The sequence below is a fragment of the Amblyomma maculatum genome, chromosome 9 (genome assembly GCF_055883805.1).
Source record: "Amblyomma maculatum isolate TAMU_Amacu chromosome 9, ASM5588380v1, whole genome shotgun sequence".
Taxonomy (NCBI): domain Eukaryota; kingdom Metazoa; phylum Arthropoda; class Arachnida; order Ixodida; family Ixodidae; genus Amblyomma; species Amblyomma maculatum.
In genome coordinates this window covers 43,580,762-43,606,182 of record NC_139352.1, presented here as the reverse complement: position 1 = coordinate 43,606,182, position 25,421 = coordinate 43,580,762, and the positions used below count along the sequence as shown (strand labels likewise).

Here is a 25,421-nt window from a genome sequence, read left to right as displayed (position 1 = left end):
GAACTTTGGACAGCCTTTGTCAGAGGGCTGGGTATGTCGAAAGCCTCCATGAGTCACTTACAGATCGCATGCAAAAAGACATTCGTGTGAACGGGGCTTTTACCCATTACTAGCTGGAAGCAAGCAGAACAGCCAAGTTCTGGTTTTCAACTATTTTGCCTGATGGGAATCGTTGGGCAGCTACATTGATGATGCCTCATTGCTTCGTCTGTAAATTAGTTGAGCCTCAGCAGTAATACAAGTACTTCGAAATACATCTCAGGATGTTACCTGATGGAAAGGAGGAAAGAAGTTCACGAAACGAGGCCGCCGAGAATACAGGAGCTTGAGTTGAGCTCAGTGTTCTATTAAATCCTCAGTACTGTTAAGGTTAGTGTTATTTTCCTGTTTTCCAAAGTCAGGGAACTTATTTGTACAAAGAATAATTTCGTAAGAGTAATATAAGACAACGTACGTCTTTTTGTTGTTTTCCTGGACCAAAAATAAAGTAATGGCCAAGCGGTTGTTTTTTAATTACTGAAAGAGTGTGCGGCAATAAGCTCGGGCAATAAACGTCTTACCGTATTGTTCCGTAATATTTTTGTGGTGGAAAAATAAAGCGTTTGTCTTCATGTTCTTAAAACCAATGCTGCTCTCAATAAGGATCTGTGTTGAAATATGCTATTTTAAAGTAAGAAACAAGCGATGTAAATGTAAAGATCACTAGAAATGTATTTCGGCATTGTGAATAAGGAATGGTGTATTTCTGGCCAGACGGCATTTTCACAAGTAAAGCTAATTTCTGGGCTAGTTGGTGCATTATGCATAAAAGGAAAGATTCGCAGCGCTAACAAATAGCGCCTTGTGTGTCTATTTGTTAGCGCTGTGAATCTATCTATTTACGGGCATTTTGACAATATTGTTAAAGTGTGAACGCCTGCTACGTGCCAAGCTTCGACTGCACGCCTCAGTGAATATGCACGTTTTTGGTCAGAGACTAAGAAAAGACAAGCTTGCGTTTCATAGCGCAGGATAACTTCGCGCTACTCGCGTGACACCGACGCTCAGCTGAGCGCGCTTGTCCCAGCCCGGCCTATTTAGAAAATAGATAACGGCAGGGTTGCAGCAAAGAGGGAGGGTTTGAAGGCGGGCGCTCTCTCGGCGCGTGGAGAACCCAGGGCTCTTTCTCTGGATTGATAGGTGGCGCTTTGAAGCAGCTTCGCATTGCGCCGCATTTCGCGTGCTCCGTATTATTCTGGCTACACCTGTACGTGTTTTATATACATGTACATGCACAGCTACCTTCTTGATTGCTTTGTAGTTATTAATAGGTAGAACCAGAGTTCGTATAACGTTCTTAGAAATATTGTGTGCCAGTTATTCTACTTGTATTCTTTAAGTTTTTTGGTGCATGTCTGAGTAATAGCACTGCAATTCCTTGTAACCTGCATACCTTAGCGATTTGCGCTTGTTGTCTAACGTGCAAGGCCGGGATAAGGTCTCGACAGGTGACATTACAAACTCCTTTTGCCTTCCTAGTGGGCATACATCACACTAGGAAATTATGGCTCAAGTAAATAAATGCGAGGATAAACTAAAGAAAGAAATGCTCTTACAGTAACTGTTCCAGACTGCTAGACTTCTGCCGCTATCCTTACTACCTTCTCTTAGCGCTACGCACTGACACGTTAACGTTCATTTAAATGGTGTGGGATTCGCGGATAGCCAGTTGCCAGAGCTCTTCACAAGCAGAATCCAGCAAACGTCTGGGTTAGCCTATCGACGAGTGAGAAGACATCTATCTACACTTTTTTTGAGGCGTTACTATAATCCGCTCAGTGATGGCATCAGCCCGCTTTCGGCGGCGCTTACCTATTTATTTCCTAGTCCCGCATCCTACGCAAGGCTCAAGCCAGCCTGCTCGACACCATGGCGCGTCTTTACCTCTGCCATTTCTGTCGTCATTCTAACTCCTGAAGCTTTCTCTCTCCCTGTATTCTAATATACGGCGCTGTTTTCCGCTTTGTCCTACCGCATTCTCTCCTTGCTCTGAGGTTTGGCCTAAGCACAATTGGAGTACAACTGGAGGACAGTGGAGGACAGCTGGCCCTGGCCCGCTCAGCCGCCGACACATCTACATTCTAACTACTCCGAGATCAGGATAAATGCCTCTTACAGTCTTCCAATCAAATGTGCCTTGTTCCAGCTGCAGCACCCTCTTCATCGCAGTGTTTATTATTTCTCCTGTTCATCTGTCTATCTGCAATTACCTGCAATGTTCGCCTTCCCTTACGATCCAGCCAGGTGCCTGTACCGATCTCAGGGTATGTCTTTTGCGTAACCTTCCGTGCCCATTTGTTCTTGATTTCGGCTGCAGTATTATCAAGTTGAGTTTTTCCCCTTGCACATTCTGCTCTCTGGCTGTCGCTTAGCGGTAGCCTAATACATTTCGTTTCCATAGCTCGCTACGTCGTATTCGAACTTTTGTTAACTTCTACGTTTGTGGTTCGCAGATGAGTATCAATCATCATCATCATCATCATCATCATCATTATCAGCCTGATTATACCCACTGCAGGGCGAAGGCCTCTCCCATATTTCTCCACTTAACCCGGTTCTGTGCTCAGTATCAATAAGATACCTGTTATACACTTCATTCTTGAAGGGTGCTGGTAATATGTCAAGTATACTCTGTAACTGCCATTGGCACTTCACGGCACTCTTACGTTTTAGGTATTCTGCAATATTTTATTTATTTCTCTCGGTGCATATTTCGGAACTTTCAGTTTTGTGAAATGCCCGAAATAGCCACTGAATTTGTACAAATAATGCACTGCTTAAATAAAATATGTTACTTTTATCTGCATGACGGTATACAAAGCAATTCTCCTTTCGAGCCACACACACACAAAAAAAGAAATTTCGAGGGACTTTCTACCTGCCTTGTATCGGCAGTGCTGGGCGGAGACCTTCATCCAGCCGGTCTGCCCACCGGCGAGGAGACGACACTTTCGGCGCGCCCACTTGTACTCGCTGGCCGGGTTGTACGCTCCGTACGGGCACTCGACCTTGGCCACCGATCCATGCGCTACGGGCTGCCAATGGAACGTTCCCTTGTCCGTCTGCTGGAACTCTTCTTGGCATGAGTCTGGTTGAGGAATGGCCGCGGAATACACAGTGAATGATATGCGGCTGAGAATCTGAAGTGCATAATAATTGCATATGCGCAGACACAGTCAGCCAACAACAAGACACCCAGAGAAGTATCACGGATTCCCTTCGTGCGAGGTTAATAATGAGCTACTGATTTCCCTATATTTATTTTCCTAATAAAGTAGGAATTTTTGAACTTCATTTCCCGAGCACCGTGTTTTTCTTACTTTTCTTTTCATCGTGATCGATATAAGATGATTAGTGATTAGAGTATAAACTGCGCGCATGTTGGTCACGGCTAGTTGGTACCCCAGGATTTCATGCTGAGTGCACGAAAAGGACGAATGAAAACAACAATGCAGAAATGCGTTGCCCAGACGAAGACAAGTCCACTTGTCGAAACGTTGGCTCATCTGCGACCTGAGGCGTACCCTATTTACCCTTGTTCAGTTCTTCTTTTTTATACCGTGCAAACCATCTTCTTCCTTTCGTTCTACCTGAATCCTTGTGAGCCACCTAGGTATTTGTGTTTGAATCCGGTGTGCTATTCATTTTCGCATTTCTTCGTTCTGTCACATGCATGTTAGGCACGAACAACTGTATTGGCATGTTCCGTTTTAGTTGCCCTTGGGTTTGTTCATTTGTCCGTGATAATCAGGCCCGCATTTCTCTGGCGTTTATGCTGAAAAACTGGGCGATTAGTGAGTCTGAATAAATCTAGAAAGTGCTAAATATACCGAAATATGCTGAACTAACGGGAATAAGCTTCCAGCAACGAGCAGGCGTTACATAATTTAGGGCACTGGAGGGATCACAGTTATGGGAATGCATTTCTTTTTTATATTTACTGAGCTTCATGGCTGTGTGGTATTAAAGGAGTTTTTAAGTGTAGTCAGCGATAAAATTTCCAGGGGTGCACTCAAGTCTGCTCTTGCGCACTAATGCGAAAGCATTTCTCTTTCTGCTGCCGATTACGTTGCGGCATGTTCGTTCTTTTTTGCCTTTGCTGCGTCCAACGTGTATCTTTCGCTCCAAATCGAACACAATTTGAGGCTCGAGGCTCATTTTCTGCTCCCTGCCGCATGAGACTGCTGTGCTGTGGATTTCGTCGACCTCGCTAGATGGCGCAAAGTGTAGGTCTAATGGGATGCTCGTTGTCTGTTTCGCTTTTAATTTTGCATGCGTATGTTTAGAAAGCATTTACGTTGCTCGCCATAACCTTTACGCTGGAAAACAGTTTTAAATTTTTGTTCACCTTTTACTTACTTCACAACTGTCATTTTCCTGAGCCCTCAGGCGTCTTTAGGCGTGACAAGCGGAACTACGACTTGTTTTCAGGCCGTCAGCGTAGCGTAGTCTTTCGCGCGCAGAGCTGAGGAGTGGAATGATGGTAACTCGATTTCTTGCGGGGATACGAGTTTCGTTTCTAAAATGTCAGCTTCTCAGGACACAATTCCCGACAGGCTTTGTCCACAGCCTTCGTCCACACTCTTTGTCTACATCACTCATTAGCCAAGAAATGCGTTCGCTTTAAAACAACAAACATCCGCGATCTTATTTGTACATATTGAAAATTCTAAATACATGCACGCAGTTAATGGAAAGCGTACCTCTGTTCTCGCACAGATGACCACCGTATCCCGGCGGGCAGCGGCAGGAGAAGCTGTTGATGCCGTCTTTGCAGTCACCGTGGTTCTTGCATGGACTAGACAAGCACTCGTTGATGTTCTCTTCACAGAGTTCTCCTGAAATACGAGAAATATTTGTATTGATTGATCAGCACCAAGAAACATTTAATTTCTCATATTTATGAAGGTGATAGCAGTACAGGATCTATTCTCTGCATTGTACGCCACTGCCATTATGAGCGACAAATCATGGGCATGATCTCAGCAGATGGGTATAAGCAGCTGACATGGCTGGACAATGACTGGTATTTAGTTTGGAGGGGCGTAGGAGACCATATGACATGGCCGCTTTTGCAGGAGCTGGAAACTCTGCCTTTTCTTTTCAAATGGAGGGGTGAGGCCAATCGAACTTCTCCAACACCTTTGGATACCGAATCAGAAAGGCTATCCCTATGTAGTGGAAAGTTTCTGCCAAGCGTACAAACGGGCATGTATACAGACCCAGTCGCGTTTTTACGGCTAGTTTTAAAGGTGTAAAGCGATCCCTACAGCAATCGTTACTGACTACGATTGTTCAAAATGCAAGCTATGCAAGCTCGCTGCAGAAGTTTCGCGACGTCGCCGGTAAACCCCAACAGCAACTGCAAAACAAAGATCTTTTATTCAAATCATTAAGCTATTCTGCATCATATACTACACTGTTGTCTTTTTCGAGCAATGAATTCGTTCCATGGCTAAAGCATATAATAGCATTAAGCGAAGGTGCGCTACTTAGGGTACTGTAATTATTCCTCTGGCGTCTGTTGTTCAGCAGCCGCTACTGGCGGAAAGAGTTTCTGCACAGTAGGCGTAGTCGGCATTGCAGTAAATACGAGTTGAACACTTGTACGCTCTCCTATTAGCAAGGGAGTATGTGATCCAAGACGGCAGTTAGCTAGCGAAACGCTTATTTACTAACTTACATCCTTGAAAATTATGATACAAAAAGTGGTGCGAAAAATGTACAAAATCCATGCCCGAGAGAGACTTGCCTCTCTCGCTTTGATGGAAAGGGCCTCTGGACCGGTATTTAGGAAGAGGCGGTAGAGAAAACGCTAAAACAGGCGGCATAAATTACGGCCCTTTCTCTCCTTCTGTCAAAATTACTTGAATATGGCTTTACATTTTTGTAGCCATGCTCATGCTGTTACATTTAAAATCCCTGATTTCACGCTAATTTAATAGGTAATGGGATGCTTACCCTCGTATCCCGGCAGGCACTGGCAGGTGAACTTGACGTCGGACTCGTTGATACACCGGGCTCCATGCAGGCACGGAGAAGAAAAGCATGCGTCATACTGGTGGCATGTCTTCCCATAGTATCCGTCGACGCAGAGGCAGATGAAGACGTGCGACGCATTCGACCGGCACACGCCGTTGTGGAGACAGGCCGAGGGCTTCAACAGGCAAGGATTAAAGTCTGAGCAGTTGCGACCCGAGAAGCCCGTGAAGCAGTCGCAGCGGTACTCGCCGTGGGTGGTGTTGACACACGAGCCGAAAGTCTTGCACGGCTGCTCCGAGCACGGGTCAAAGTGCTCGCACGCCATGCCGTAGTAGCCCGGGTCACACAGGCACCGGTACCCTGGCCGTTCGCCCATGGTCTCGCAAGACCCGTGCTTGCACACGTTCAGCAGGCAGTCTGGGAGGGGGATGGAATAAATGATTCACATACGGAAGCGCGATGAGGTTTATAGGTTTTAAAATCGTTTAAAATGACTGCCTGCAACCTAAACACATAAAAGTATTTCGAATGTCTGGAACTGAGCACTTGTAATTGCCTCGTGTTATTACAACATCGACCTTTACTGTGCGGAATGCTGGATGTCATACTTCTTCCTCCCGTACTCTACTACTGCTGTACACACACTAATAACACTGCGATCACTCCAGCATCCGCATTCATAGTGCAGTTACACTGGCACTCGCATTCCTCACTGCGGTTCGCCTAGCTTGCGCCCTCCTCACAGCGGCCAGAACACGTGAGTCGCTCGTCCCGGATCTTGTCTCCGGTAGCCGAAACAGCTTAGAGCACCCCTTTCCTGGCATTAGATTCACCCGGAAAGCCCATTGGTACCGGTGTAGTTCCTGCCTCATTTTTATTCTTGTAGTTCTTTAACTCTCTGCTTCTGATTTGTGGTCACCACCTGAGCTAAGTAGATGCATAATATTACCACCTCCTGCTCATCGCTTTCGTATTTTTTTTCCCTCCGAGATAGTTAAAGTATGATTTAGCTTTCTGCCTATTGTTTTGCGAACCACAGATTTTCTTTTGCAAAAGAAGGCGATGCGAGAGAGAAAAAGGACGCGCCCTTGTCTTTTTGTGCTTTATGCTATACCAAAATGAGTAAAATCAGCCAACTAGCTCAAGAAACGGCCTTGCTCCTTTGCATGTCTAGGGCATCCATTATTTCTCTGCTTTGCACACATGGCCGAGCATTAGCAGGATTAAATACAGCCTTGCCCTCATGCGCATCACCACTCGTTAAAAAATCAAATGATGGATATCACCATCAACGATTTATAATTGGCTGCTGGACTCACTGATCGACGCATTAATTGAGCGACTGCTCGGGTGAGTGACTGATTGATTCTCACAGTCGATGCGTGTGGCGAAACGATCCACGGGACTCCCGATGCCTTCCTCGCGGTCATTCCAGGCGTGTACGCGGTACTCGTACTCAGTCCAAGGCCTTAGGCCGTGAACTGACACGCACTTGTCGCTGGCACCCGTGGTGACGTTAACGAAGGAGGTGACGTTCTCCGCCACCGCCGTGTACTTGAGTACGTAGCCCGACACGTTGCCGTACAGGGGCCGCTGCCAGCAGACGCGCACACTCGTCTCGTTCACAACGACGGCACGCACGTTCTGAGGGTCTGCAAGGAGGAAATAAGCGGAGGACAGGTATACATAAAAGAGGGACACATTATTTGAGTAGGCATTGTCGTGCCAAAGACACGGTAAGTGATAAAGCAATGACTATGCGACCCCCCACATCACACCAAATCAAACCAAAATCAATTTTGCGCAGGATCCTTAGGATGTAGTTGAAGTGCTTTAAATGGAAAGCTACACGAGTTGTAAAAACATACCTAGTAAAAAGTGAATACCATGCAAGAAATCGGGCGAGCTACGCGCGTGCTTTATAGAAAGGTGTTCACATTAATGGCGCTTTCACGAGCTTCCAATGTTTCTAGAGTTGTTCCCCGCATCTAACGCGGCAACATGCATCACTTCAGGCCAATGAGAACATATTCAATGCAGCGCAGGACTCAATTCAGCTTGAATTGAAAAATATTTTTACTACGGCCTAATGAAGTGCAATAGCACAGAATAATTACATTAGCCAGACATGCTAGTAGTTATAGTAGGCTGCCTCTTTCTCATTATCTTTTTGCTGAGTAGTATAAGTAAGTGAGTGAGTGAGTGAACGGCAATGGCTGAGAAACGATTGTGAGACGAGAAAAGTGATATAGAGGGCAAAGTTTCAAATTCGTGGTGAAAGACAACGATGACATTTCTCCTTTTTCTAAATTGTATCGGAGACCTTTTCAAAAGTGTGCATTTTGATTCTGCTCGTGGCTGCTGTATCAGCACTGCTGTATAAGCAGTGCTTTCCTACTTCTTTCCTTGTATATTTGTACTGTATTTTATAACGTTCCTTCGTTCGTACAGAAGGAACAGTACAACGTTTTACCCGTTTTTTATTTGTATAAACGTGTTTAGCTATAAACATGTGAATTGATTTTTTCTCCTGTCTGCTGCTCTGCCAACCTTGTAAGGGGGCCAGGACCCCGTCAAACTGTTTTTACAGCTTTTAGTTCTGGCCCCTCCTTTTCTTGCTAAAAGGAAATAAACTTGAACTTGAACTACATTCTCATCGCTTAAAGCAAACCCCCAACCAGCTGTGAAGTGTCTAGGCAGCGCTGCCCATTTTTTTTTCTTTCAGCGGGCAATGAAAATGAGCTGTGAATGCAATTTACTGCTGGCTTGAGAGCGGTCCTTACGTAAACGATAGAGAATAAAATTCCGAGAAATATGAATTACCCCTTTTAATATCAGAAAAAAAAAATGTAGTTTTTGTAGGGACAAGATTTACTTTTATTCAGGTTGCTGGTGAGCTCTCGGTTTGAAAGTTATGAAAATAAATGCTGTCTGTTCTCACTAGTACACTCGTTAACCAGCATTGCTTTCGCCGCTAAATGAGAGCCGAAGAACAGGGTAAAAGTGATAACCAGGCATGTGTTTAGTATACCCTGAATATTAGCGCCATTAGCGCTTTCTGTGGAATTGAGAAGAACGTCTCGCACATTTATTGGCGTATTCTTGTATTTATCGATTCGACTTTTGGACTGCTCGTTGATTGACCTTTTCTTCTACATGTATGCTAAACGTATTTGAAACCGGTTGTCAGTGAAAATTTTTGCCTCCTCGTGTTATTACTGCGGCACCTGCCCAAAACTCCTCGTGCCATTTTTCACTCTATACATTTATTTATTCCCGGAGGAAGCACGAAGAAAAATTACTGCTATCCGGCAAAAACACCCAAAATTTAGGTGGATGCTGGGTGATCATAAGGTGTTAATTATGACATTGAGGATGCTGTTGAGGATCCAGTGGTGGACAACCAGGTCCAAGCTGATCACTGTGACCTCGGTCGGCTTAATATAATGAGCTGGTAATGATGTTTAGGCGTATCAGTTGGTCTAGCCCGTAAGACGTTAGCTCTATATTGGCATGCTGGCAGCAGTTGGCGCAGTCTGGACTATAGCTAGACTAAAACATGGCGGCATAAGTCGCCGGCTTAGGTAGAGATATCGCATGAAGCTATCGCCAAAGGACTGTTCTAGATTTTGGGATTGGTGATCATTTTGAAAATCGGATTCGTTCGAGTTTAATTATTTGTCCCCCTTTGTGGCCTATTTCAGCTGCGTGAAACAAACCTTCTATTTTACATTAGTCTCTCCATACTACTTTAATTGTTACTTTCCTCTAGACAGACGAGCAAATTAAACATTTTTTTAACTTTATTTCTGAGAGTCCATTGTATCGTTACTTGTGTGAAACTAACCGCTACCGCGCGATGATACGAAGCGTAATCAAATGGCATTTCATAATTTAGGGCGCGATGAGTAAGAAAATAGAGCAAAATTTTGATCTTCACATATTTACAAAGGTTACCCTAATTATTTAGGTAGTGCAATCAGGGCACTATTATAGATGACAGTCAATATAAACTATGAGATGTAAAGCTTAGAATTAAATGTTGGCTAATGGATAGCAGATAGGGAGCCATACATAATTGGGCAAATGGCACTAGCGTGCCCTTATTCGCGGTAATGGTCGGCCACCCTACTGCACATAGGAAGAAGTACTGCTTTATGTTTGCTGAAGCCTGGCACGTAGCTGGAAACATCGGAAAGAAGGCTCAAATTCAGATGCCGGAAGAATACATATAAGGGTGAATGTTATAAGGCCCGCTAAGTGTGTGTGACTCCGAAGTGACGGAAGTATCTCGCCTATTATTAGAATTCTCCGTACATAATTATTGTGGGACGAGATTGAAAAGGCACCTCGGCACGTTTGGTACAGTATCATTCAGTGTTCAAAAGCTGTAACGCCCATTACCGACACGTGCACAGTAAACATCAGTGCTCATGCCGCTGAGCTCATCCCTCGAGACTAGCAACATCATTTGGTACCATATCTATTAGATGAACCTAATAACTAACCTTTACGTGTTCTACACTTATTCATAGGTATCTGATGAATATTCAATCTCTTTTGGGTTCACTTTATACTCGTGATTTTATTTGCATATAATTTAGCTGCATATTCTACTGTATGCGTTTAGACCAATTTTGTGTCGAAAATTTCTTGCCTATTTTTTGATGTCTTATTATTACGCTCGAGCCAGCGATACTTGAATGTGACTATGTATTTTTTATTCTTAGTGTTAACTTATTACCTTACTCCCATGTACCCTTCCTCGTGATGCCTGTATGGTGCTTTTCATGTAATTGCTCTAATGTTTTATTTTGTTGCATTCCTTGAATATGTATCACACAAGTGCGCCTTATTCTTTCAGATTTGTACAAAGGAGTAGCTGGAGCAGCTACACCGCACATAATCTCTCCCCACATATACATGTACATTAAAAAAGAAACGCGTTGTAGAAGCGGAGATTCCGCCAGCATGTACTTTCCGTTTGAGGCGAATATCACAGAGTTCGGCACACTGCGTGCTGGCGCTGCACACGAAAACAGGCGAACACCGAGCGCACTGTTCAACACAAAAAAAAGACCGATGACTCCTCGAGAGTAAACTGTAATCACCACCACCTGTGTAGTGGCTTGGTCGGCAGCACGTCTTTCTTACCTTGCGTTTCACGCTTACACCTACCCTCCACATCCAGATCGGGTGTCAATATTTCCAGCACTCAGAAGATGAAGTCCAACGCAAAAATTACACTTGCACGCGATGACACCATTGGTCACTATTTGGAAGAATAATATCGCATAACAGCATTGCAAGGCGTACTCTGCAATGCGTAAAGAACATCATGTGGCTTAGCAACTGTTCACAGCGGCTTTCTTTTGCAAGCTCCACTCTCTCGCACTAATCACTCTTGTCGTCTAAGCCTTCCCTGAAATAAAGCCTACACGGCCAGGCATTAGTGCATTTTGCAATGTAGCTGAGAAATACAAATATCCATTACAGCATGCAAAAATATCCAAACGAGTAGATAAAACGGGGAACAGGATAAGGCGGTAGGTTCTTTTGCCATTAGCATGGCTTATGTCGTGGACGTCATTAGTAAGATTAGTGTCGCCCCCAAATGTCGGGTGCGTTGTGACACCGACCCCTTCGATAAAGGGCAGAAGTCTATTAGTGCCTAAGATGTCTCAAAATATTGCGCCACTTTTCACTCTTGCGAACGCTCCTAAAGCTCGTGCTCGAATAGCGGGCCTCTATAAGTAGACACAGGCGCTATTTGTCTTGCTCTTATTGCGCTGTTTCACAGCGATTATTCAGCTCAGCTATTCTAATGACGTTGTCAAGCGCACGCGGAGAAAGAAGTGCAGCTGGATTTATGGCGCCGTATTTTTTACTTCAACTGTATACATGAGATGCCAGGGACCTTAAAATCATGTGCTGCAATATGTTCGCTCTGTGCAGCCATCCTATGCCAAGTTGTGCTGTACGGATACTAGTATGACGGTTGGGAACTATAAAACAATTTTGTTAGCGAAACCCTATCCTATTATTTTCGTGAATACGTACTGCGAGATGTTACGACATGCTGTCGGGTAGAATTTCAATGAGGATGTCCTTTTCGCACCAATCAAGATTATTATGTGCGTTTACCGGCACAAAATAATAAATTGATTGAGTTTGACGTTTTTTATCAGCGCCAGATAATACGTGGGAATGGAACATACTTAGTATGCTGCGTGATCGGCAATTAATAATGGTTACGAAGCCTTTACGTGCTGTTACATACGTATGGCTACTGATCGCTTTCCGCATATATTCAAGCTACTCTCTTAAAATGAGTGTATCCGACTTCATTAAAGACTGATCAACAGGTGAAGAGCTCTAGCAAAGTAGGCACGTCTCGTGAAGTACCGGTTCTAGCATTGAGATGAATACCACTGCCCTTATTTCCCTGCCCCCCTTTCTCTATTACAACGCTCACGTGGCTCTAATGCAATACAATCTTCATTTCCTGTAAAGGAACATAATTTTTTGTATAATCGGTATGCTATAAAAGAGTGAATTTAACTTACAAAAAGATTAAAATAAACATTTAAATCGCAGCAGCTGCTTGTAGTAACGCATGCTCAAGCGCTCCATGTAGTCGTGTGTGCTTTAGCGTGTGATCGTTTATTACGCATGGTCAGTAGTTTTACCATGCAAGTTTTTTTAACACGTGGTGGCTGGCAGCACAAGCATATTTTTTTGTCTTTAAGGATTTGCACACGTCGCCAACTTTCGCTGACTATTGTAGAAATTTTTATCTTTCACTTTATTAGATCATAGAAATTACTGACAGCTGTACACAGAGCCACTGGTAGCCGCTTGTTGCATGCAAGGTCTTAATGTCAGTATTAGCGTTAAAAAAAAGACAAGCATGGAAATGTCTGATACTTCTGATTCTTGCCTTCCCTGAGACCTCCGTCGGCAAACAGAAAATGTCCAGTATAAGTTTCGTTGTGTGCTCACAGCTAACACGAAACTTCGTCGTCATCAAAAAACAGTTCAATTATAGAAACATGCGCATACCTGCAGGTTGCAACCGGATCAAACTCTCCAAAGTTAGTCAATCCAAGAAAACATTCCGGCCTACCTTGGCAATGAAGTCGCCGTTAGGTACTGAAGACAAACATGATCTTTCATAGAATAGCCATCTGCGTTACGATATTCGCAATATTCTGCGCGGCATGGCACGTCCCTACCGCGGCACCTCTTGCCCTCAATACACTGGTATGAACATTTAATCTTAATCTATCGATGCGCCATACTTCCGCTTGTGGCGCTCCTGTCACGCTGCCAAAATGGCCACTCGAGCGAGGGACATTCATGACTGCCGAACACGCCCAATTTAGCCTTCTAGCAACGAGGGGACAGGCAGTGCGGTATGCGAAGGCAAACAATAGATAGATAGATGGATTTATTGAAAGGAAAAGGCAGAGAGGTTGGCTCGAATAATTCAAATCTGGCCTGCAACTCTGCACTGGGGAAGGGGAAGGAGAGAAGAAAGAAGGTCATGATAGGTGACGATGTGGGAGAAGGCATATGAAATATATATACAGACACAGCAGCTTGCTTTACAAGCGCGAATCAAGTCCGCTGGCGCTCAAATAACGGCAAAGAGCACGCACTGCCTGGAGGCCCTTCCCCTTGGCCTGCCAAGCGCCCAGAGGCAGTTCCTCCGACAGAGGCCTCTTGTATAAACGCTTCAAGGAAGCAGCTAGCACATGTAGGTTGTAGGTTGTCAATGAAAGCTTATCTGTTGATTGTCATAAAACCAAATGTCCTAATTGAAATAAATGTCATTTCTTTCAAGCTCTTCACACGTAGCTCACAAACAGAAGTAAGCGAAATAACAGGGATGGTTGAAATTACGTTCCGTACACTTTCTGAGAGGCCACTTTGATACCTCCGTGAAAAATGACTCTTTGTCCCGGGGTATTACACGATGCATATTTCCAGAATCCCGTTAAATGATGAGGAATACGAAATGCTGTGTGCGGTGCGCAGGCGAGCTAAAAGGAAATCTTTGCGCACGAAAACTATTCAGAATCTTCGGGCCTGCCGACGGGTACAACGACATATTCAGCGCTACACCGAAAAACTTAGAAAAGGTACAGTGAGAGGTTCGGTCAACATTGTATGTTTGAAAACCGGCACTCAGAATTTGGCGCACTGTGCGTGGAATGCGCATGTCTCCTCACCAGGTTCACCTTTTCACCGCCTTATCTCTGCATGAAGGGCAGTGTCTAAAAGAAACCGCGGAAGAATACTGCACGCTTCAATCAGCAGGTATGTAGCCTCCGCCTCAAAACATAAATTGCCAATCGTACCTGCTACACGCAGCCGTACCAGCAATGGACCAATCATTCACAATAATTGAACCAAACACGGCTATCGCTGAGTCAAACAAGAGACCATCTCCGGGAAATGAGAAGGTGAACTATGAAGCTCTTGCAAAGCTACCTCGAAACTACCGGCTTCACCTGCTCAAATATTTTACAACTCTTCATGGCTTACAGGTGAGGTATCTGCAGAGTGGAAGCTGGCTAATATTGTTCCAATTTTAAAATCCGCAAAACAGCCAACTAGCTACTGCTCCTTCCGTTCCATTGCTCTACTGAGTTGCGCGGGTAAACTTATGAAGCATATGATCCACAAGCGCGTAATATGGTTTCTCGAAAGCCACAATGAGTACCCAAAGAAATGAACGGGTTTCATCGGCAGAAGTCTGTAATTGACAATGCTATCGCCTTCGTTACATCATTTGAAGAAAACCTTGATGCTGGTTGCATCCCCATCACTGTTTTTCTTGACGTCTCACTGTTTTTCTTGACGTCAAGGCTGCTTTTGATTCTGTTTTCTACCATGCCATTCTCTCAGCCTTGGGGAGTATTGGACTTGGAGGCAAGTTGTACAAGTGGATCGATAACTACTTAAAAGAGCGAAAGGTATTTATGAGTACCCCAGACGGCCCAATACTGTCTCACGCAGTGGAGAAGGGCGTACCACAGGGTGCTGTGCTCGGCCCCCTTTTGTCCGATATCACCCTAATACAACTAACATGAAATCTAGCTCAAGGAGTCCACGTCACGTTTTATGCAGGTGATCTCTGACTCTGGAGCGAATCCAGATTGCGCCATGTTACGCATCGACGTCTTCAAAAAGCATTGCTAAACATCTTCACTTACGTGGCGACCCAAAGACTTCATCTCTCTCAGGAAAAAAGTGTTGTCATGGCATTCACTAGAAAAAAATGACCAAATATACACTCTTGGTGGGAAGCCGCTAACTTACGTACATACACAAAGCGTCCTCGGTTTTGTCATCGACCTTAACTTTTCTAGGACACCCCATGTAAAAATCTGCGTGGGAGAATAGCAGTAACATCAGAAATGTTTACATTTATGGCTAGAACAAGTTGAGGCTGCAATTGTCGCTCTATGGCTCTCCTACAAAAGGCCTACGTAGATGGTTTGTTGCAATACAGTTCACCAATCTTGCCGAAAATGTAAAGGCAGCGTTATTTGGCATTTGAAGGTAGATTTTTGTAGGAGTATCCCCTCTCTTATATTGCCTGGTAATTCGTATAGCGCATATGCACGAACGTGGATGGGAGGGAAAGTTAAGTAATTTCCGCATATGCGTAGCCCAGCTGCTCTGATATCCAAGGCTGGGCTTATGAGAAATAAAGGAAATCTGAAGTGCACAAACATGATGAAGATACTATTTCTGGCCTTTTGCACTGTACAAAGAGGGACACCGTTGAGTGCTAGCAACAAGAAATTGACAGACCTTTGGTGCTTAATTTCCTCTGAAATATACCATGCTGTGCAGGTGACATAGGGCGAAGTTAGCATGAGGCTTTGTGAAAAAAGAAGTCTAAGAAAATGCTTCTAATTAATTTTTTTCTCATAGGAGATTCCTGCCCTTTGATGTCGCTTCAACGTGACATCGATAAGAAAAATATAATAATACGTTCTTATGACCCTAACTTATCAGTATACAGCAATCATTGAACCATTGCTGTCACACAAGAACTTTGCAAACGGAGTATCCATCACATTTATCTATCAAGCGAATTTCGTGAGCAAACTGGATTCATAATAAATGACATGCTTCAACGCATCTAATCAAAAAATAGTACTTTTGTACAAGCGTATCACAGAAAATGGTATTTTGTAAAAGATAGACTCATCAAAGACAGGGACCTGTTTAGTAGTACGCTCGGAAGAGCTAGCTTTATTTTACCGCGTAGGTAAGAAAGAAAACATATACCTTTCCTTTGATATCAACTTTGACGCTCTAGTAGACTACACAGAGCTTATCTGCTCAATGCTTTGCCCTATATGCACCAGTTTGTTTGCTCTGAGGTTTTCAGATTTAGCATTATTAGCGTCTCTTCGGATCCACGACTGTTTATTTGCACCTAAAACTTCGCTCCTTGCATATATCTTTGCTTTTGCTCTGTGGGCCCACCCAGCGATTATTTATAGGTTCCTGCGTAACCTGTGTCCTCGGACCCCATATTCAGGGGCCTGCATTGGATGTGTACAAATGCGGCTAACGAAAGACGGAGCTCGTTTCGGTGCTCGAGCTTTTCTCACGCGACCTGCGTACATAAGACATATAGCTTCAGTTTTCGTCCCTAATATCCTGCAGTGAAGATCAATTTAGGCGTGCACATGCCGGAGCTGGCACTGCCAACCAGGGTGGTCGTAATGAGCGCTAGAAAGCCAGTTCCCACTCTCTTTATTTTTATTTTCATCTGCTATTTGCCCTGCTAAAAAACTGCTTTTGCTAAAAACTAGGGAACGTAATCAAGGATTTATTCACTCAATTTTTAGTATCCTGCTAATTTTCTTATAGTCCTGCTGGGAGCCAGACACCATTTCCTGGACGCGACTAATTTGTAAATATGTAAAATAAGCAATGTCTTAAACAACTGCTACACAAACCAGAACACATACTCCTTTATCGGCGTCTAGAACCGCGTTACGCACTCACAATCTCACACTGCCTTTAACTTAAACGGGCTTCATTTTCGCTTTCGAATGCGTTGTAAAAAAATTTTGTGTAAGTGCAGTAAAAACGACGTCATAGAGGAATGGTTTGTCAAATTTGAACTCTTTATTCCAAATATTGGTACAATGAAAAATCCTCTTGCAGGCAAGATGGCGTAACGGACAAAACGCTTCATCGGCCGTTACAGGGCTGCAACATTTGGGGCTCGGAGTGAATATGTCCACTCAGTTGATACTTACGGCGTATAGATGTCCAGCTGAGACCTGTATGCGCTATTGAGCATTGTTATTACTCATTTTTTGTCTTCGCCCACTTGTAAACTCGAGATAAGCGTAAGGTAACAATAACCACATAACGTGCGGCTTTGTTGTTTATTTCTATTTTCAGGGACAATACAGACGCCAGTCGAGACATCTGCCTGAGACGAACCGTTGCTTTAACTCCCACCTGCGAAACGTTGCGCCGTCAACTAAACCATTTTTTCATGGAACCGCTTTTCTACGATACCCAAAAGACTTGGTCTCTGCAGAAAGTCTGTCAGATTCCGAGTGGCAACTCATAGATTTGCACTCGGATGTAGTGCTGCTTTGTGTTCTTCCGCCATCTTTTCCTTTGCAACAGAACGTTTCTCTAAATGATAGCACTAGGCTTATTGACGCATGATACAATGAGAATTTAAGTTTTTTTCTTCTTCCGAAGAATGCAATGGAGTGCCTCGTGTAGACATCGTCTATCGAAGTGTTCAAAGGCAAACACAGTAAAGTCCGGTCTACGCTGAAGTTGTCCGCGTAGGCGACTTATTCGCCAGTTTCAGTCTTAAAACGGACAGCATATTTCATTTCGCATTGACAAAGACGATCAAATTTGGATGTGTCTTTTAGGTGCGCAGCTTCCAATGCTACGAAATAAGAGCAATCAGGAAGTGTGAGATGAGAGGAAGCAAGACAGGTAACGAGCAGCGATTCGCTGTTATAAAACTCAGCTGCAGGTCGGAAAACGTGCTCTTCCAAAGCATTTAGTCCCCTGTTTGCGCTGTTATGTCAAAAGAGCTAATGTGTATGTCCAGGAAGAAGTAAGCGCACACAAAACTAGCTGTGACGTGACTGAACTGTTCTCCACAATAAATCCTTAGAAACAGAATGCAACCACCAGTAACCAGTCGTGTTGTGGACATTCGTGTTGTAGGTTTACTTCTACTCCTCTATATTGCCGCTGACCATTCAAATGTTTGTTCCTTTATCAACAGCCGCCAGCATGTGGTCTTATCACTGTGATTGTAGCGTTGATTCTAGCGCACCGGTCGATTCTGTACTCTGTGTTCGTGCTCGTTGTCGCGAGACTACACTTTATCATTTTCTCCGTCGTGTAAGATGCGCCGATATGTATTTCGAATGGTTCTAGCCACTCGCGTTTGTTTCTACGATGTTCCAGGTTATGGTATACTCACCGTTTGCTGCCTTATCTAGATGTTTCTTCGCTTCCCTCAAAATTAGCTTTGACGGATGTAATGCTCATTATTAAGACGGAGGAGCAAAGGAAGTCCTCCCCTCCCCCTTCGCTTTCCATCTAAGCGCCGAACCTTGTTGCCGTGCATGTAAGCATCATTTGACAATGCATGTCCATGGTCGATACCGACGCCCGACGTGCTAATTGGAGCGTACTTTCTTTTTACCAAACAGTGCATTTACTGTTTAATTAATGCGCACGTTTGGTTTGCGCGTTAATTCTACACTTTCTTTTGAGGGCGACATTTTAGTTTTTAGATATTTAGTAATTCGCAAGAAAAGTAAACCCCCAATATTTCGCAACGTGCATTAGGTATGGAGTGGAAATAAGGTTCCAATGACTTATTATTTTTTTACGCGTAAAATTTTTCCCAATATTCTTAATTACTGTCGAGAGTTTCTAGGTGGATGGAATAATATTTTGAGGGGTGGCCGAAATTCCCCGCGCATGGACAAGAGTAAGTCATACCTGCAGAAGCGACGACTCACCTGAGATGGTCTTGACGAGGATTTCGACTCTTGCTCTAGCCTGTTTCTTTGGCGAACCGCCGTCTTCGGCGATGACGGTGAAGGCGATCGTGGAGTCGGCGACGTCCATGAAACTGCGGTTCAGTATCACCTCTCCCGTGATGCTATCTAGGGCAAGATACCTGGAACAATGCGTTACGTTAGTTTGAGCTTGGCACAAGAGCCCTCGATCCAGTTTAGACCTACAGCTCAAATACTCTGTTCAGAAAGAAACGTTGTTCATTCAGGAGACTGGAAGTAGTCGGAACACTCGCCATGCCCGGTCCGCATAGAAGGATTCCTAACGCAACTAAGCGCTTGAAATGTTATAGTGTAAGCACAGTCTCAAACGCCCAACGGTCCACACGATTGTCCGTACATGCATACCTCGTGATTTCTGGATCTGCGGCGAGATTCCAGGTTAATGGCATGCTCGATTTCCAGGTACTTTTCTTTCAAAATGAAGACCCAGAAGAGCGCGTTTGATAGAATAGTAGCCATGTTTACAGAACATGTAAGTTTTCGATACCTTGGGCATGCATAAAGTATAGTTGTATTAATCTTACAAATAATCTCATCAATCTCCTACTGCTACGTATCTATGAATAGATAAGGGTGATATATTTATCATTGGGCGAATTACACGGCGCACCAATAAACCTCGACTATTGTGACTCTGATCGAAATATTTTCGACAGAGGTGCCTTCCATTTACTATTGAGAGCGCCTGTACACCAGGCGCTTCGAAAGGGTATAAAGGTAACTTTCTATTGTTGAATTATAGTGCGGAATTGGGTGCGTGACACACCAATTAGGTCATGGCCCAGAACGTTTGTTCGTTTCTAATACAGAGAACGCGAGAATGACCCTGTGGGCGCTAGTAACATCTATTGGTTACAAACTAGGTTGCGGAATAATAGAGCGGACGATATTTTCCCTGCGCATTAACAAGGCCTCGCGTAATGTTTTAACGCATACGTTAGAGAGATGGAAATTTTGCTCTTGCAGCAACAAACAGTATCAAGATAGTAATAAATCATATAACTAAATATTAAAGAACATTAGGCCACGGGTGGCGCTTAAATCACGAAAATTACAGGCGGTGCTATTCAAAGCAATTTTCATGAAAACAAACTTATCTTAAGGAGTATAAATATCCATCAGTGTGGTGTGACTACGAAATAAGGGTACGTCATACATGTTTTAATTTCTTTATAATATCGTACATTCGCGTACAAGTGTGGTTACGTGAATGTAGATGCGAACCTTCTTCTAAGCCCAGCTTTTACAGCAAACGGGCGATGCTGGAATACGTCTGTATAACGTCCATAAAGTGAGAGCGATACTTCCTGGGTACGGAAAGAACAGTACGTTGAAACAATGGGCTTACTATATTTTTTTTAAAAGGCCTGAGTGGCAACAATATGTAAGTCGAAGAAAATTCTATGCAATAAGAAGCAGAAACTACGATTCTCGAACTTTTGGTGGTTGGCTTTTCCTCCCTACTATTCGCGGATTTCCTTCAATACTGCTTCTTCTTGCATACATGAGAGTTTATCGATTTTTATAAACGCGCTAAAAACGCTCAACGTCGAGCTGCCCCTGATAACCGGGGTTAATGCATGCAGCGTAGGAGTGGAAAAATCATCTCATAGTCGTGCAAACATGGCTGGATCGAAGACATCGCCTTTCAGACGACGATCAATAATGTGAACAAAGAAAGTAATTCGGGTATGCTGGTTGCCTGAAAAGTGGAAATGGAATGTTAAAGGAAAATTATAATTTTAAAAAGTTATTTGCGACTTGTGAGTCCTATCAGAGATTATCGTGGCTGCAGAGGCACGCGACCCATTATCGCTTTAGATGCCCATATTAGCTAAAATCTTAAGCTCGATTTGCCAATATGCTACAGACTTTTTCCCAGAATAAGTCTAGCTAATACGAATAGTCATACTTCAATTACTCTATAAGTAATTTGGGCACGTATGTGAAAATAACTGTAATGGATTTGTTAATCTCTAATGGATCTGTTAACAGGAGCAACTTGGCTCCTGTTATTTACAGACAACAATATTGAGCCCATTGTACTGAGACATTTAGTAGAATATAATGCGTCAAGATTAGTCAGTAGGATGCTACATAGCCGGGTCTATGTCTGCAGATACCCCATCTGTATAGCTGGATGTATTTTCTCGGCGCAGTAACCCTTTCTCGCCCCGCTCACGAAAACGTGAACATCTGGCCATATGTAAAAATTTATTTGACAGCATGAAGCAGAAACGTGTGTGTTCCGGCCCAGACCATACGTTTGGAAAGATACAAGAAATAAACCTACCTTCTTAACGAAATAAATAAACTAAAGCGGGCCAGTGATGAATTAATCAAACAAGTTCGCGTTATACTACTTCCTACATGACAGTCGTGGTGTCTTGCACGCTTCGAGAAATGTGAAGAGCAAGTGTGGTTTTGAACAAGAGCAGAACAGTTAAGAATTTCATTACTAACTCTAAGTTTGTGCAGCTTGAAAGTCTCTAATGCCTTGCGTGGCGACAGTCACTTATAAAATGCACACTTGCACATATTTCTAACATTATTTCTTGTATATAGGAAAATTATTCTCTTATTTTTAATGCTAAGTAATATATCTGATGATAATTCTGAAGTATAATAATTGCGTGCTCAATGCTTTCTGTAATGAACTACACGAGAATTTACGAAGACGATGATGAAGTAGGCGAGGATATCACGAAGACGAGGATAAGGACGACGAAGTGCCGCTGCGCTGCTCGAGGTCGCTTGTGGAGGCCTAGACTGGCTGTGTTCGTGTGTGATTCGCCGTGCAACTTCGAGAGGGCTATTATCCCTGTTAAAACACAGTAAAAACCCCCTTTCATTTCAAACAGTGTGGGCATGGTTCAAAAGAGTTTAGTACGTATTTGAATTATTTATCAATCACATTGATGAGAATATGTAACACCTATTTTCATTGCAATCTTAAATCTCTGTTGAGCAATCTGATCACTGCAGACAAAGTTGCTTATATTGGCCCACAGGACTTTAATTTCGGCTCTGTATCTTGCATCAAAAGAAGTAATAGAATTTAAACAATTCCTACATGCTAGAGAGCCTACGTGGAGAACTAGGGTTTGGAAAAATATAAGCATTACACACCGTAACCAAACGCTACCTCGGCGTTAAAATTTGTAGGAAGCCTATGAGTATTCTTGATTTTCGTTCTCTAAGACCAACACTTCGAGCTCCCCAGCTATTTGTTCTAAGACGGCGAAATGATCAATTACAATGACTATATGCTGCTTCCTCATTATAAAAGAAACTTAGCGCACAGAGATGACTCATTAAAGAATACTTCATGGAAAGTAGCCAACCTGGTACTTAAGTCGGGCATACCTTGCCAAACCTGCGGCACGCCCTGACAGCTCCTTCCTAGGGATGACAGCTGGTGTCCTTCGCTTAAGACCGAAACATTCATAGGGAACGTTTGGCACAATAACACGCCTTGTTATTGTGGCCAGTAAAGCTATCGTCAAAGAGCTCGGTGGGGCGTAGCTATCGCACATGAGCTCTCCACAAGCAACCAGAGAATAGGGCTGTCGTTTACACAGAAAATACTACTCGGAACATGTAACTGGAGAGCTGCTTCAATTCTTCAGGCCAACCTTCCCTCGTGAACACAAAAAATAGAGAGAATATTAAAAAAAAAAAGTCGGACGGAGGAATACGCAAGTTCCGCTTTAACGGTATGACGCTAAAGTGACTACCTGGTGTGCCTCCCCTCAGAGATATTGGGCTTAGACGTGCAGTGTGCACTGCGAAAGCCGGTTTGGAACTTAGAAAGAGGAGGTGCTGTATTCCTTGGAAACCGCGTATCAGGCATTGCTGGTGTATCGGGGGCCGCATTCCGGCTCCATCGAAATTTTCCCCACACGTTCTTTCCGCGATATCCCTGTCAAAATCGATGGCATTTTGGCTGAACAAGCTCTGCCCGCTGTCTTCTAAAACTTAATTCGGAGCATAGGCGATCTAATACAAAATATCTGCGTCTGCTGTGTGAGTAGTATACATCACAAAATTATTTTTATAAACATTAATCTATATAGTAACAATTTTAAAATAAATTACATTCGCGGTTACCGCGCACAAAAGTAAGTTATTTGGGATAGCTCAAGGGCCCTTGAGTGAGAGCTTTATTTGAGGTGTGTTAGAAACGCATTACCATGGAATTCTGTCCCAAAAATAATGAATTAACTTGTAAATTGCTCAGCCTATTTAGAACCAAAGAATAATAACCGCGTAAAAGAAATGCCAAGTCATCAATCGATACGTGAAGCACATATCCCCTGGTCTTTCTGCCCAACTCCGCCAGAGAGAAGCTTCTTGTTTTTACAAAGAATGGGTTGTATTAGGCTATAATAAACAAAAACGAAACAACAAAAGCAGGTGCGTGGCCAAGTACTCGTTACTATTGCTCTCCCAGGCCACACAAAATGGGGCTGAGCACTTACGTCTTGATTCCCGAATATCTCTGCACCATTTGAACCATGCGAATTCATGTGTGTCGTGTATTCCTTCATACCTGTCGTACATACAGGGACGGAGACTCGACAACACAGGGGGCCGATGGTCTGATATGCACGATATCTGGAAATTATTTTTTACATGTCGACCTCTTGTCATTCGCGGGCTTACCAACAACGTATATGGTTTTATACGAGAAAACAAAGCTTTGCTAAAAGAGAGTGAAATTAGGTATTTTAGGAAAGGTTACTTGAAAAGCAACTGATTTGGTTTGGGCGAGATCACTGCCTGAAATGAATGATTGCACAAGAAAATGACTGCAGCATACAGTAACTGCCTCAAACATTTAAGAGGAAAGTAAATAGTCTACAGTAACCAGAGCAACATCTAACCAGAGCCGCATCTAATTGGCAAGGAGGCTGTAGAAGTAACACAAATATTGTTACGCGCCGAAATATGCAGTAACAACCCGAATACAAAGCACAAGCCAATAACAGACTGGCCTTGGTTTAGCTCAGCTAGGCCAAGGTATAAGTAGCGAAATCATCTTATGCCTGGCGCTGGGCAGCCCACTCCCCTCCAATCCAACCTAATCCCATCCTATTAAATGTAATCAAATCCAACCCAGTCTAATCCAACCCAGTCCAATCAAGTACAGTTCATTCAAGTCAAATACAATTAAATCTTATCCTGTCCAATTCAATCCGAACCTGTACAGCCGAGTCCAATACAATCCTGAATCCAATGCTGAGTACACGCTCGCCCGAAATGCGCTATTGAATATCTTATATCATCAACACTGCTATCCTTTTCACGCTAGAGAAGGTTTGGTTTGGTTTGTGGGGTTTAACGTCCCAAAGCAACTCAGGCTATGAGAGACACCGTAGTGGAGGACTCCGGAAATTTTGACCTCCTGGGGTTCTTTAACATGTGCTGACATCGCACAACAAACGGGCGCCTTGCTTTTCGCCTCCATCGAAAACCTAGAGAAGGAGAATTCAGATGCGCTACTCACGATATGGTGCGCAGGATCAAGCTCCTGCCTGGTTACGTTTATTAGATGCATGTATATGTCTCACGGAATTTTGATGTGTGGGCAAAGTGAGAGCTCGATTCTGGTGCGACTGTGTATGAAGGCTGCTGGATACGACCTGGTTAAATCGGGCATGAAGTACTTCCATGCAGTAAAGAAAAAAAAATCCCGGGCGTGACGCAGTTAGTTAAAGCGCTAAGCAGGAGATCCAAGGGGTGGAGGTTCGACTCTCGGTGGAGACGAATTTTGTTTTTATGAGGAGACCAGCCCAGCATAGAATTAGTAGTGGCCTAATTTGGCTACGGCATCCTAACCCTGATCGCAAGTCCAGTTTACTCTGGTTGCCTAGGTATGTTGTTGCAATAACGAGCATTTCTTCTTCTTCTGGTTGCTTTTTGATTGCCAGATGGCGCGGCGAGCGCGTGGTGTCCGCCAGCTGCGGCGGTTGCTAGGCAACGGCTCTGTGCCTTTTCGGAGCACCGCCACAGCGAAATCACAGGTTTGTGGCCAATATTGCTTTCGATACAAAACACATACTGAGCATAAAACCCATCGAACAGTTACGCCGCCAATTGCAATTCCTTCTTTTCGTCGTCACATAATTATTCGTAGCAATATGAGAAAATGTTTTTAAGGGTTTACATGGGAGAAAAAACACTGAATTCTTCAGCGCATATATAACCGATGACTACTGATCATGTAACGTTATTTTCCGATGACACCTTTACTCCACAACGACGATCTACATGATCCTGAAACACTGC

General features: G+C 43.7%; 1 protein-coding gene across 1 annotated transcript in view; it reads right to left on the bottom strand.

The window, feature by feature from the left end:
* LOC146178954 (uncharacterized) overlaps window positions 1-25,421 on the bottom strand; it is a 48,137-nt gene that overhangs the window by 19,354 nt on the left and 3,362 nt on the right. Inside the window, 5 exon segments of the mRNA XM_084580081.1 lie at window positions 2,922-3,127; window positions 4,743-4,877; window positions 6,001-6,438; window positions 7,395-7,673; window positions 19,071-19,231. Of these exon segments, the coding sequence (XP_084436207.1) occupies window positions 2,922-3,127; window positions 4,743-4,877; window positions 6,001-6,438; window positions 7,395-7,673; window positions 19,071-19,231 (1,219 nt within the window).